Source organism: Bos javanicus, chromosome 4 (genome assembly GCF_032452875.1).
Source record: "Bos javanicus breed banteng chromosome 4, ARS-OSU_banteng_1.0, whole genome shotgun sequence".
NCBI classification, from domain to species: Eukaryota; Metazoa; Chordata; class Mammalia; order Artiodactyla; family Bovidae; genus Bos; species Bos javanicus.
In genome coordinates this window covers 117,473,776-117,487,189 of record NC_083871.1, presented here as the reverse complement: position 1 = coordinate 117,487,189, position 13,414 = coordinate 117,473,776, and the positions used below count along the sequence as shown (strand labels likewise).

General features: G+C 53.7%; 1 protein-coding gene across 5 annotated transcripts in view; it reads right to left on the bottom strand.

Annotated features, from left to right (window-relative positions):
- Window positions 1-13,414, bottom strand: part of DPP6 (dipeptidyl peptidase like 6) — a 1,068,014-nt gene that overhangs the window by 56,522 nt on the left and 998,078 nt on the right. For all 5 annotated transcript variants that reach the window (XM_061415284.1, XM_061415287.1, XM_061415283.1 and 2 more), the window contains 4 exons: window positions 10,525-10,632; window positions 8,709-8,800; window positions 7,928-7,975; window positions 6,544-6,662 (listed from right to left, as the gene is read on the bottom strand). In XM_061415284.1, the coding sequence (XP_061271268.1) occupies window positions 6,544-6,662; window positions 7,928-7,975; window positions 8,709-8,800; window positions 10,525-10,632 (367 nt within the window). The remainder of the gene's footprint in view (window positions 1-6,543; window positions 6,663-7,927; window positions 7,976-8,708; window positions 8,801-10,524; window positions 10,633-13,414) is intronic.

Sequence of the window (13,414 nt, the reverse complement as noted above, 5' to 3'; positions counted from 1 at the left end):
GTGACACAGATGTACTTTATCCGGTCAGCGTTCAACACATCCCACGAGAACGCATCAGAGAAGACAGGTGGTCTTGGATGGAGGGGTCATGTAGACACTGGCTGCTGGGAGCGAGCTCCGCCCCTGGCAAAGGTCATGAGGAAGGAAGCTTGGCATATGCAAAGGCGGGATCAAGCCTCAGGAGTCTCCCTGGAAATTCTGGAGCATCTACCCCCAAAACCAGAGTCTGCCTACTTTCTGCTTTGTGCTTTCACCTACACCTCTGACTTTACGGGGGGCTGTCCCCCACTACCTCTCTCTGAAAAAGAGTTAGCTTACAGCTCCAGTTAATAATTCCTGGGTGTGACAGTGTTTCAACCTACAAACTCCTTTGGAAGTCCTCTAGCCTGCCAGAATAGGTTTTTCCGGCCACATGTGATTGTTCAGAGCCTCCCAACTGTGAGAGGCAGGAGATGTTCTAAACTGTCTAAACACAGATTCCTTTGAGTAGTTAAGAGATTGATTAGAAATTGTATTGGTGAAGGGATTTTCACTTATTGGGCCAATGTTTGCTGCTAAGTCTCCATATCCGTTACCTACTGTGTCCTTGGCAGTGTATTGATTGATATAATGGGTGTATAGAAATGTAAGCAGTTGCCTCAATGTTTGTAACCTTGGACCCTTGAGTTAATTCTTTTCTTGATTGAGCCCACCTCACCTTTGCCCTATAGGAATGCAGCTTTGTCCAGTGCTTTTTGGAGGCTGGCGCCTGACTTTAGAATAATCACCTTTAGAGAAAAATAAGTTTCTTTAAATGTTAACAGGCCTCCTGGCCAGAAGATGATGTAAATCACCTAAACATTTGCATATGATAAGTTTGAAAGCCTGGCTTCGAAAAGGATCAGGAACTGCTGTCTTTGCATGACTCTACCCCTTCCCCCATTACCCTCTATGCACAACTTAAGGTATAAAACTACTTTGGAAAATAAAGTATGCCCTTTTTGTTCACCGAAATTTGGTCTCTCCATGTTGTTCTTTCTTTCACCTTCTAGCTGAACTTTTCCTCTGAGGCAGGGAAGCTCGTCAAGCCTACTAATTTTGCCTGGGCTTCTAAGATCTGACTGGGGAGGCCTTAGTGTCTCTTCTCCTTCGGGAGAACGGAAGGACGCCTGCGGCCTTCGTAGGTGACGTAAATTCCCTGCTTTGGAATTTTATTCAGCCTCTTTTCTTCACTGAATTTCTTCGCTGAGCTATCCTTATTTCACCACTCTTTATATCCTTAATAAACGTTTAATCAAGCAGTTGTTTCCTGATCCTCGCTGACGCCGTCCCCGCTTCGAATTCCCTGGATCAGCCGGGGCTGGTCCCCGGCAACTGGCTTCTCTTGTTGTTGTTTAGTGGCTCAGTCATGTCCAGCTCTTTGCAACCCCATGGACGGCAGCACACCAGGCATCCCTGTCCTCCACTGTCTCCTGGAGTTTGCTCAAGTTCATGTCCATCGAGTCGGTGATGCCATCTCATCCTCTGTCCTCCCCTTCTCCTCCTGCCTTCAGTCTTTCCCAGCATCAGGGTCTTTTCCAATGAGTCAGTTCTTGACATCAGGTGGCCAAAGTACTGGAGCTTCAGTTCAGCATCAGTCTTTCCAATGACTATTCGGGACTAATTTCCTTTAGGATTGACCAGTTTGATCTCCATGCAGTCCAAGGGACTCTCAAGAGTCTTCTCCAGCACCGCAATTCGAAAGCGTTGGTTCTTTGGTGCTCAGCCTGCTTTATGGTCCAACTGCAATCTGTACATGACTATTGGAAAAACCACAGCACTGACTATTGGGGACCTTTGTTGGCAAAATGATGTCTCTGCTTTTTAATATGTTGTCTTGGTTCGTTGTAGTTTTCCTTCCAAGGAGCTAGAATCTTTCAATTCGATCCCTGGGTTGGGAAGATCCCCTAGAGAAGGGGATGGCTACCTACTCCAATATTCTTGTCTGGGAAATCCCATGGACAGAGGAGCCTGGCGGGACTACAGTCCATGGGGTCACAAAGAGTTGGACATGACTGAGTGACTAACATTTTCAATACTCCTGGCAGGGGATAAACATCAACTCTTGCCTGAGAGAAATCTGGGGGTGTACAGGAGGTCATTGGGCAGCCAGGCAAAAGTATGGGTGTGTGGAACACTGAGCATAGAGCACTCTACGCAGATCTATTTGTGCTAAGAGTATAAATTACAAGGAGTCAGACATGGGAATATGGGCATCGAGTATTAAACTATAGGAATGTACTTTTCAACATGTAAGAAGCTGGACACATACCGACTATTTCCATTACCTACCTCACAGGGTCATTGAGAAGACCAACTCAGCATGTAAACTGAGGCTTGCTGGTATACCTTAGAGTAGATCTGATCTCATTGTAAGATGTTGTATCATAATACAACCATTTGGATGCAGCTGGCTTCATTGCCAGGCCCCAGAGATCTGGAAAGGAACTTAATCCCTACATTAAATATGCAAGTGAGTTTCCACAAAGTTCTACTGAACACGGTTTACACATGTACCTCATGGAAGTATTAAGTGATTGCCTAAAACCCATGCCATTTAGATATAAATGCTGACACTGATAGATGGGATCCAGCCAGGTAAAGAGTGGATATACACATTGCAAATGTTTCCAAGTCTTTACTTACTTATATTCTATTTTAGCCTATGTTTAATCTAACAGTGTGCAAAGGTATAACAATAATGTACATATTTTAAAGTGGTCACATAATAAAAATTAAAAATTATAAAGAAACATAAAAGTGGCAATCTTTGAGAAACCACAGAGGAAATGTGAATGAACAATTAGAGGAGAAAGTACATAATGATGAGACAGGATGAAACGCTACAGTGAGGAAGATGGACAAAGTCTACCACAGCAGCAAGAAGATCAACCAGTCCATCCTAAGGGAAACCAACCCTGAATGCTCATTACAAGGACTGATGCTGAAGCTCCAATACTTTGGCCACCTGATGTGAAGAACTAACTCATTGGAAAAGACCCTTATGCTGGGAAAGAGTGAAGGCGGGAGGAGAAGAGGGCAGCAGAGGATGAGAGGGTTGGATGGCACCACCAACTCAATGGGCATGAGTTTGAGTAAATTCTGGGAGACAGTGGAGGACAGAGGATTCTAATGTGCCGCAGTCCATGGGGTCACAAAGAGCTGGACATGACTTAGCAGCCAAACAACACCAACAACAAGGAGAAGAACTATATGCCAGAGGACTAATTAAACAGAAGTTCTGACTGCAAGCTACTGATGAGCTGTGATCAGTCATGATGGGATTCCACCGCTGGGCACTGCAGCATAAGTGAAGGTGACGGACCCATATCGGATAAGCTTACCAGAAACCGTCATCATGGAAGGTCCATGAAAAGGAAGAAGAACAGGTTTACATGGGGCTGCCACTGTTTCACGTGACTATGACACCCAGCCCTTACGTACGGATGTGGGTGAGCTTGCATCTGCTCTGACTGGGCCTCTATTTCAGTGGCTAGGGTGCACCCTGAACTAGTTAGTAAATCCTCTGACCACAATCTTTAACCAAGGTGAACATCCATGGTTCCTGACGTGATGGCCGGACACTTCTGAGCCCGGGAGCACCCACAGACTTTCCTTTCCCAATTCACCCAAGAGAATCATTCAGCTGCCCTTACATTTCCCCTCAGCCTTATAAGGAAAGATTTTAGTTGCTGTTCTGCTTACATCTGAGAAGCTAAGTTTACCTACATAGTAGAGTCCTGCAGCAGTGGGGGAGGAGCAGTTAAATGCTGCTCAGAGGTTTACAAAAGTGGTCCAGCGGTTAAGTCTGCCATGCAATGCAGGGGACGTAGGTTAGATCCCTGGTTAGGGACTAAGATCCCACATGCCCTGCAGAGCAACAGAGCCAGCACAGCACAGCTCGCTTCTGTGCCATAACCAAGGTCCTGCAGGACACACGGAGAGCCCAGGTGTCGCAACCAAGACTCGATGCGGCCAAACAAACCGAAGTCTACCAGAGTGGCTTTGGAGTGTGGAAGAAGCAAGCAGGAGAGGGCGAGGAGTTTAATAAACGCTCCTGTGGGCTACACATTGGGATCTACTGTTATATCTACTGGGCTTCCTTGGTGGCTCAGATGGTAAGGAGCCTGCCTGCAATGCAGGAGACCTGGGTTCAATCCCTGGATTGGGAAGATCCCCTGGAGAAGGGAATGTCAACCCTCTCCAGTATTCCTGCCTGGAGAATTCCATGGACAGAGGAGGCTGGTGGGCTATAGTCCATGGGGTCGCAAAGCATCAGACACGACTGAGTGACTAACACTACGTTTCAATGATTCAAAAAGTCCTGAGGTGACAACTCCACGATCAGTTAAGAGTTAAGTTTCTTAATAAGATGCAGCAGGGGGTTGAGATCAGGTCAGACGGTCTCTGAGGTCTCCTATCCTTCAAACTCTACGAATCAGTTCTGTCTCTGGTGGGTCCAGGCCTGTGTGTGGGGAGGGACGCCCGTGCTTCTGAAGCTGAGCTCACGGGGGCCTCAGGGGCTGAGTCCTGTCTGTGACCTGGGACGGCCCTACTGGCTCTCTGCTTCTGTTTTCCTTCACAGTGGCCACTGAGGAGCCATCTCCTCACCCGGAATATCCACAGACCACCATACAGGCAGCCCTATAAAGAAAATAAGTCCCTGGACTGGCTGGAGCATAAACATAAAAAGAAATGTTATTTCCCACTCGGGACGGACGCCAGCAGGAGGACAGGAAATCTGCACACAAATTAATGTCCAGTGACTTCCACATGCTTCCAAGGGGCCTCCCAACTCGGGCGCCATGTTTATGTCCACCGCCTGCACACAGGAGCTTCTGTGCCCAAACCCAGGGCCACAGATGTCCTGGGAGAGCCGTTCAGTTTCAACCCTGGGTGGGGTTCCGCGGGACTGGACAACGAGAGCCTGCCGTCCTCACATGAGGCCCTTCCCACTGAGCTCTGCTGTGAGAAGACCCTGCAGAACCGAGCAGGAGTGCACACTGGTGAACATTCAGTTCAGTTCAGTTAGTTCAGTAGCTCAGTCGTCTCAGACTCTTTGCGACCCCATGGACCGCAGCACGCCAGGCTTCCTTGTCCATCACCAACTCCCGAAGCTTGCTCAAACTTCTGTCCACTGAGTTGGTGATGCCATCCAACCATCTCATCCTCTGGGGAATGTTAGCAAGAACCCAAGAACGAGACCCAAACCATGACCACCTTGGCCAGGGACAACACAGAGCCTGAAGCCCCCAGCTCACTGTCTGCCTCGAATTTACACCTATTTCTGGAAAATGACATCTGCCTTCTTTTCGAGACCTTCCTTGAGGGAGGCTCTGTCACCTTTCCCATCCAGTCAGTATTTCTGGGACTTCCTCTTTAGGACTTCCGTTTCCGTTCTGTATTTCATCACGACCTTCCACACCGTAAGGCCACATCCTCCCCTAGAGGTGAAGACTCAGATCTCTGGTCCTGCAGCTTCCGTCCGGCCCCCGTCTCCCGCTCCTGGTGGGCCTGCTGACCACACTCCCCAGTCCCTGCGCTCTGCGCATCTCTGCATGTTCCCAACACCTAATTTCACAAAGGTCCTGCCCTGGGCAACAGCTCTTGATGGGAAAAGAGGAGTCTGGTAGGATGCTTCCAGGCGATTGGGACCTGGAGTTGTAGCTCAGATTCTCCCACCCCCCACCCAACATGCCATTTTCTTCCCATCACATCATCCAAGAACAGTGTCTGGGAATGCGCTCGGGTGATGAAGGGGCTGAGATTTCAGACGGTGACGCTGTTAAGAGAGGACGAGGTCCCAAGCTACTGAGTGGCCATCAAGGCTATCACAGCCTGAAGAAGGCTCTTCACGCCTCACCTGAGACCCTGGGATCAAATTGCTCCTGGTGTTGGTCTGTTCTTGCCCTCAGAGTAGTTTCCTCCAAGAGATGATCTCAGTAGATCAAGCTCTTCCTTGAGACATATTTTGTTACAACTGTATTTATTATCTCTTACTTTTCTATGGGTTCCTATCATATCTTTCCAAGACACGAGGACAAGATGCAAACATTTTTGTCCATGATGGGACTTGGCCTGCTGTTTTGTGTATGCTGACTGGTGTGATCAAGAACTTTTTGAAGTATGGGATAAATTATCTATGCACTGGGTCCTAGGAACAGAAGTTTTTTTTTCCGGGTTCTTTTATATCTCAATCTTTACATATACTTAATAATTTTTGAAATGTTATATCACCTTTTTAGATGATCTGCGTCCATCCATGTGTAAGATAAATATATATATATATTAAAGGAAAATGTAGGTGAATTTTAGGGTTAACCGGCATAGCATGTGGAGAAAACTCTGATAAACTGTAACCCTTTATAAGTTGTAAAACATCAGCAATGCTCCAGACAGAGGTGATCCAGGAACATTGCTCCGTGAGCTGATGTCCTCAGCCGGCGGCCCTTCCTGTCCCGGGGGTCCCGGAGCTCCTCAAAGCGGCTAAAAACGACCCACGCCCCCGTGGCGGCGGGAACTCACCTTCGCACTTGAGCAGGAAGAAGTCGGCACCGGGGCTGAAGGAGGCGCTGAAGTAGGTGCAGTTGTCCACCAGGTCACAGGACAGGCACTGCCGGTTGAAGCTGCCCACTGTGCTGGCGCTGCGGGGAGGGCGGGCAGGAGCGGTCACCGCGGGCAAGACCCTCAGTCCCAGCCCTGCGAGGGGCCCGCCGGCTTCCCCTACAGGGGAGGTCTGGGGGCGCTGTCTCCCTGCCTGTCTCCCTGCTGGGACCCCCTCGGTGCCAGGCTTGGCTGTCACAAGCTCTCCCTGCCCCGCCAAGGACAGGGGCCCCCGGGCACAGCTGCTTCTGGGGGTCACCCAGGCGGGGTGGGTCCTGGTGGGAGAGTGTGGGGTGTTGTCTCCAGCGCTGTGTCCCTCTGAGCAGGCGACCAGCGTTCTGGGAGCAGCATCTACGCGCTCTGGGGTCTCACTCCCCTTGGAGCGCCTGCCACCGGGTCAGGGCAAGACAGGGGCTCCTGAAACTGCAGCGCTTGGGCTCCAGGTTCCCCCACGACCAGCGAGTGAGCGGGAGGGGGCTGCTCACTCAGGGGCCAAGAACAGGAGCGGGCGACCCGCAGCTGTCACTCGGGGCCTTGCTGATCAAGCACGATTTAACGCCCCGAAGACTTAGCCAACAGGCGTTATCAGAGGCTACAAGACACCGAGATGCCTTTCAGAACACTGGAAGAAGTCCCGGTCTGAGTTGCTGGCACAGGAAGCGTCCGGACGTGAAAACCGTCCACCGGGCCGAAGACTTTCGGTGGGAAGGGGACAGCGTCCTGACAGGACAAGTCAGAGGCAGGTGAGTGGCCAGTCTACATCCCCCTTTGCTAATATGGGATGGGACGGATGCGATTATCCGGGTGGACAAGCAGAGGTGACCTGTCCATGGAGACAAGCGGGCCTGTGACTGCAGGGATGTGCCCAAGTTTTCTCCACCTCTGAAAGGACCCCCCTGTGCAGCCCTTACTCTGCGGCTGGAAGGGGCGGCCGTGGACCTGACGGGGTAGGGGGGCAGGTACCATCCAGGCCACAGGGGCCTCACACCACGGAGTCCCCTTAGGTGGCCCTGAGCCGGCGGCAGGAACCAGCCGCTGCCTCCTTCCCGTCTGGAAAGCGTGGCGGGGGGTGGTAACGGTGCCCCACTGTTGGGGCAGAGGGTGGGCGGCGTTGGGGAGAGGGCGGGGGTGGGGGTGGGGGCGGGGTTGGGGGAGAGGGCGTGGTTGGGAGAGGGCCGGCGGGTGGGGTTTGGGGAGAGGGCTGGCGGGTGGGCGGGGTTGCGGGGAGAGGGCGAGCGGGTGGGCGGCGTTGGGGAGAGGGGTTGGGGGGTCAGGGTGCGGAGTGGGGAGTGGGGTGGGGACGCACCTGTACAGCTGGCGCCGTCTTGGCAGGTCCTCCGTGCTGAGGAAGTAGCTGTGAAGACCAGCGGGGGCACAGAGGTTAGCTGGCTTCCGGGCAGGTTGGTACTTGGCATGTCAGGCCCGCCCCCCGCCGCCCCCCAGGGGTCGTGCGCTGTTCAGGGCCCACAGCTGGCAACTTCGTGCCCGGGGCCAGCTCCCCGTGGGCGGCAGGGGACGGCCACACTCCCACGGGCTGAAGGCGCCGCTCCCGGGCAGACCTCCGCTGGCCCAGGTGTGCCCGCACCGCCCAGGGCTCGGCCGCAGGGTGCACAACTGGGTCTGGATGCAGGAATCCTTCACAGGGCCGGGAGTCCAGACACGCAGCCCGACTCCAAGACTCCTCGGCCCATGCCCGCCCGGGACCCCACGCGGGAACCCAGGCTCTGGTCCAGGAGCAGGCAGGGTGGCAGCGTCCCTCCTGCCTGAGTGGAGCCCCAGCTCCTGACGTTACCGGCCCCGACCGTTTGGAGGAAGTCCCATAACTTCTTTCCGCCTTGGCCCTCTCTCTCAGAAGCGGGGAAGCAGTGAACGTGCGCTGGGGAGGCCCTTGGCTCCCCGACCCCACCCCCGAGAGCCAGCAGAGGCTCAGGGCCCCGCATGGCTGCAGGCCCGGCAGCGTCTGTTGCTAGGACCCGGTGACTCGGGACGTGGCGTGGTGGCAGCTAGGGCCTTGAGTCGGGGAGGGTTGGGGCCAAGGGCCCTGCGAGCGGAGAAGGACGTGGGGTGGCAGGAGGCCGCTCACTCACATCTGACTCCGCTTCTCGTCGTAGGACAGGATCTTGGTCACGTCCCAGTCCCCAGAGGTGATCGACTGGATGTTGTCGTTGCTGCTGTTGGGCTGCAACACAGGCGGGGGCGGGGGTGCGGGGTTGGGGAGGGGCAGGATCGCAGCCTCCCTTCTCAGCCCCGGGACCCTCAGACACGAGGCGGTGAGCAGGGCCTCCCTGGGGTGGCCCCTCCTCCTGCCCCACCCTGGCCTCCTCTGCCCATCCCCCATTCTCTGAGTGCTGCTGTGACGGGCAGGACCCCTGGTCACCGCACTCATCAACCAGCGTGACTAGATCGCCAGCGACTCCTGCTGCGAGCTCTGCATCTTAACCACCAGTGTCTCATAGGCTGGGGACAGCGTTCCTTCACAGCTTGTGAATCTAGTTCGTGGGTCATCACTATAGGGGGACGAGGAGAGAGGAGAGAAACACGGGGAAGTGGATATGACATGGCAGGGAAAGAAAGAATAAAGCCAGGAAGGGAGGGGGTGGAGGCGGCGAAGGCCACCCTGGCCTTGGTTCTCATGGCTGTTCATCACAGGGATGGTCTGAAGGCATTCTCCTGCGGGTTGCACATTTGCACACACGGTCTATCTCCAAGTGCCTCCCAGAGCAGAATGACTGTGACAGTTTAAACCATAACACATGGAGAAAGACGTGGCCGTCCCCACAGGGCCGGGGTGTGAGACGCAAGGCGTGAGCCATGGGTGCCCTGGGAGCAGGGACCCCAGGGGTGGTCTTGGGACAAGGGACAGCCAGTGGGGTCAGGGCCTGTTGGGAGAAGCGGGGGGCCAGGGGACCCACAGGGCAGTGGGGGCCGAGGGTCCCTGGAGAGGAGCTCTCCTGGGGGAACGTGCTTCCTGCTAGGTGACTAGTGGGCACCCAGCCCTGGAGCCTGCCCCATCAAGGCTACTCAATCTGGGGCATTCTTGGAACTTTTCCTTGGAGATTACCCTTGGGGTCATACCATGAATAGGAATCTACTTTACAGTCACGGGATATTTTTGAGAACTTTTTAAAAAACAATTTCATTCACATGTCCTGATCCTGAACAGCTCTGGACCTGCTTCAACGCGGACCCATCTGCCTAGGGCGGTGCAGGTGGAGGACAGCAGCCCTCGCTTCTCCTAAAAGCGGGTCCCTGAAGGGCAGCCCCGGGGAGCACCCTGCGGGGAGGGGGCAGGCCTCCGGGTGCCCCCCCCTGCAGGGGACGGACTTGCTGGCGGCCTGCTCTGTCTAAATGCACTGTATTCAGCTCCCCCGTTCCCCGATCAGTGACCCTCGGCCCTTTGCCCGAAGCTCCAGCGCAGGCAACGGCAGTGCCTCTGGCTGACGGTGGAGGTGGGACACGAGGGCACGGGGCCGGCCCCCAGGACCCAGAAGAGGGAGGCCAGGCTGACCGGGCTCCAGGACACAGTGGGCTGCGTGTCCTGGGCTCAGACCCAACAGAGTGCCCAGGGTCTCCCCTGACGTCACCAGCATCACTCCTGTTGCGCTCCTGAGCGGTAACGGGAGGGGCGAACGCCACCTCCGCACACTCAGCACGGCTGGCTCAGCAGGGCTGTTTAGCCCCACAGGGGAGCCACCTTCCAGTTTGGGGCCCTGCTCCCCTCTGCACACCTTGAAGGTGACAAGTGCACTCAGCCCTGGCCCCGGGGGGCCAATCCCACTTGCTAAGCAAAAACTGGGGAGGCTCATCTGGGAGGGGGCTCGCCCAATAGGGGGCTTACCTGGGACGGGGCTCACCTAGGGAGAGGGCTCACCTGATAGGGGGGCTCAGCTGGGAGGGGCTCACCTGCGAGGAAGAGACGGTGATGTGGTAGAACTTCCCCTGCCCACCCTGCGGGATCGCTCGGACAAAGAAGAACTTCCGGCCATCCTTGGAGAATACCGGCTCTTCATTCTGCGGACAGAAGCCATTGCTTAAGTCTATGAACTGCTTCATTTGGTTTCAAGAGGGTTGAACCAGGATAAACACGTCTTGAAATACACTTCCTGTGTTATTTCCAACAGGGATAAAGTCTATGTGGGGCCTTTTCTCTCCTTGGGAACCACGTGTCAAACCTCCAGCTTCCTAAAAGAAAGTGAGGACTTCAGAGACGCCAGCTCAGCACTCGGGAAGTGCAGGGTCAGGCTCCCCACTTATCTGGGGCCATGGAATCCAGGGTGCCCTGAAAAATTCTCCAGGGGTGTTTGCTAAACCATTTAAAAAAACTGAAGTAGAGTTGATTTACAATGTCGTGTTAGCTTCAGGGGTATTGCAAAGTGCTTCAGTTATGTGTGTGTGTGTATCTGTACATATATATACTTCAGATTCTCTTCTATTATAGGTTATTACAAGACAGTGAACACAGTTACTTGTGCCGTACAGTTCAGTTCAGTTCCTCAGGCGTGTCCGACTCTTTTCGACCCCATGGACTGCAGCACGCCAGCCCTCCCTGTTCATTACCAACTCCCAGAGTTCACTCAAACTCATGTCCATTGAGTCAGTGATGCCATCCAACCATCTCATCCTCTGGCGTCCCCTTCTCCTCCTGCCCTCAATCTTTCCCAGCATCAGGGTCTTTTCCAGTGAGTCAGCTCTTTGCATCAGGTGGCCAAAGTATTGGAGGTCTTTATTATTTTATATACAGAAGGACGTATATGTTCATCCCAAACTCCTAACTTATCCCCGCCCCCTTTGATAAACATAAATTTGTTTTCTCTGTGAGTCTATTTCTGTTTTGTAAAAAGTTAGTTTCCATCATCCAAGGAGTTAACGATCGTAATTCTGAAGAAGCACAAACCTGATCTTGCCTAAAAATGGATTCTATTCTTTCCATCCTTTGACCTTTTATTCAATAAAATCTACCTCATACTGAATAGCCCACCATGGAGACAAGAAGAAAGAAAGGAAAAAAGCCCAGCAAACAAGGACAGCCCCCGTGTGTGCGACGACGTGGGTGGGAGCACGGTGTTCTCTGGGTCTCACTGTGCTTCCCAGCCGCTGTCGAAGGAGCGGGGCGTTCCCCACGCCCATTCGGTAGGCAGCACACGTTTTCCTGGATCCTCTGTCACTGTTGGCTTCTCGGTGGGCTCGGAGGTATAGAATCCGCCTGCTAATTCAGGAGACTCAGGTTCCAGCCCTGGGTCGGGAAGATCCCCTGGAGGAGGGAATGGCAACCCACTCCAGTATTCCTGCCTGGGAAATTCCACGGGCAGAGGAGCCTGGAGGGCCATAGTCCATGGGGTTGCAAACGGCAGGACCACGCACGCAGTGTCTCCTTCCCCTGGAGACAAAACCAGCATTCCCAGTTTTCCCTGGGGGAGAGAATTCCAGGCTGGACTCAAAGCCGGCGCCTGGAGCGTGTGCCTGCATCTTGGTTTGCCCCCAACCCTAAAAGCTGAGGAGTCCCGCTCGGTGCCCAGCTGCACCCCCTCAGGTTGGCGGTCGCCTGGACGGGCAGAAAGGGATTTCGCTTTGGGGGGCGACACCCCAGCCTCTGTGAAGCTGCAGCCTGAAGGTTTCCAATTAGTCGGCCACAACATACATTTTCTGATTTGAGGAGATCCACGCTAAGGCGGAGGGGAACAAATGGTAAATAAACCCCAGCTGGCAGGAGAAGAACTCATTTCCCCGTGGTGAATGAACACATGCAAATGTGATATGCCCAGAGAAATAAACCAACATGTGATTAAAGTGACATTTAATCTTCATGAATATTTGCAGTAAAATGAAACCTCTAATCTGCAAATATTTATTTTTCTATTTAGAGTTGGAAGCATGGTATTTAAAAATAGAGGTGATGGGAAAACCCAGCAGTAAAGCTGGCTTTTTACAGGCACTTTTATTTGCCAACCGCAGGATGGATACCACAATACTGCATCTGTTTTCTGGGGCGGGGGGAACTGTCTGCACTTTTGGCAGAGAAAAATACTATGAGTATATGTAATAAATAATTAATCCTGGCCCGAAGCCTCGCTTTTACCCTGAGAAGGCCCCCCGCATCGCCATGTCATCTTCACATCCATCCTGGGAACATTCCTTGGCAGGAAGGGGGAAGACCAGCCTTTGAGCCTCGCTGAGACCTGGTTTCTCACGCAGACGTGTCTTTAGTGGGAAAGTGCAGTGACTTTTGACCAGCAGTGTACGTGTGCACTCAGTCGCTTCAGTCCGACTGCCACTCCAGGGACTGCAGCCCGCCAGGCTCCTCTGTGCATGGGATTTCCCAGGCAAGAACACTGGAGTGGGTTGCCATTTCCTCCTCCAGGGGATCTTCCCGAGCCAGGGATCGAACTGGGAAGGCAGCGGTGAGAAGGGGACCCTCTGACCCTGGCTTCCCCACAGCGCTCTGCCCATGAGGAGACAAACTGCACCCTGCTTCAGTTAAGTCAACCCCCCTCCTCCGGCTCAGACAGGAACTGCCCGTGGTGGGAGGCCTGGCCCCCCGCAACCCCCGCTCCCCACCTGCAATGGCCGAGCCCTTCCACGCCCCAGGCACAGAGTCTAGGACTCCACCATGTTCCCCGCTTTGGGACCCAGACACCCTCTCCCTGTCTTCACTGAGACATCCTGGAGATGGCTGCTCCAGCAGAGTCATTCCTTACAAAGCCGAGGACGACACAAACGAAGACATGTTCATAAAAGCAAACCCTCCGTAGCTTCGGGCACGTTTGCCATGTGGCACATGCCCTGGCGGGTTTCC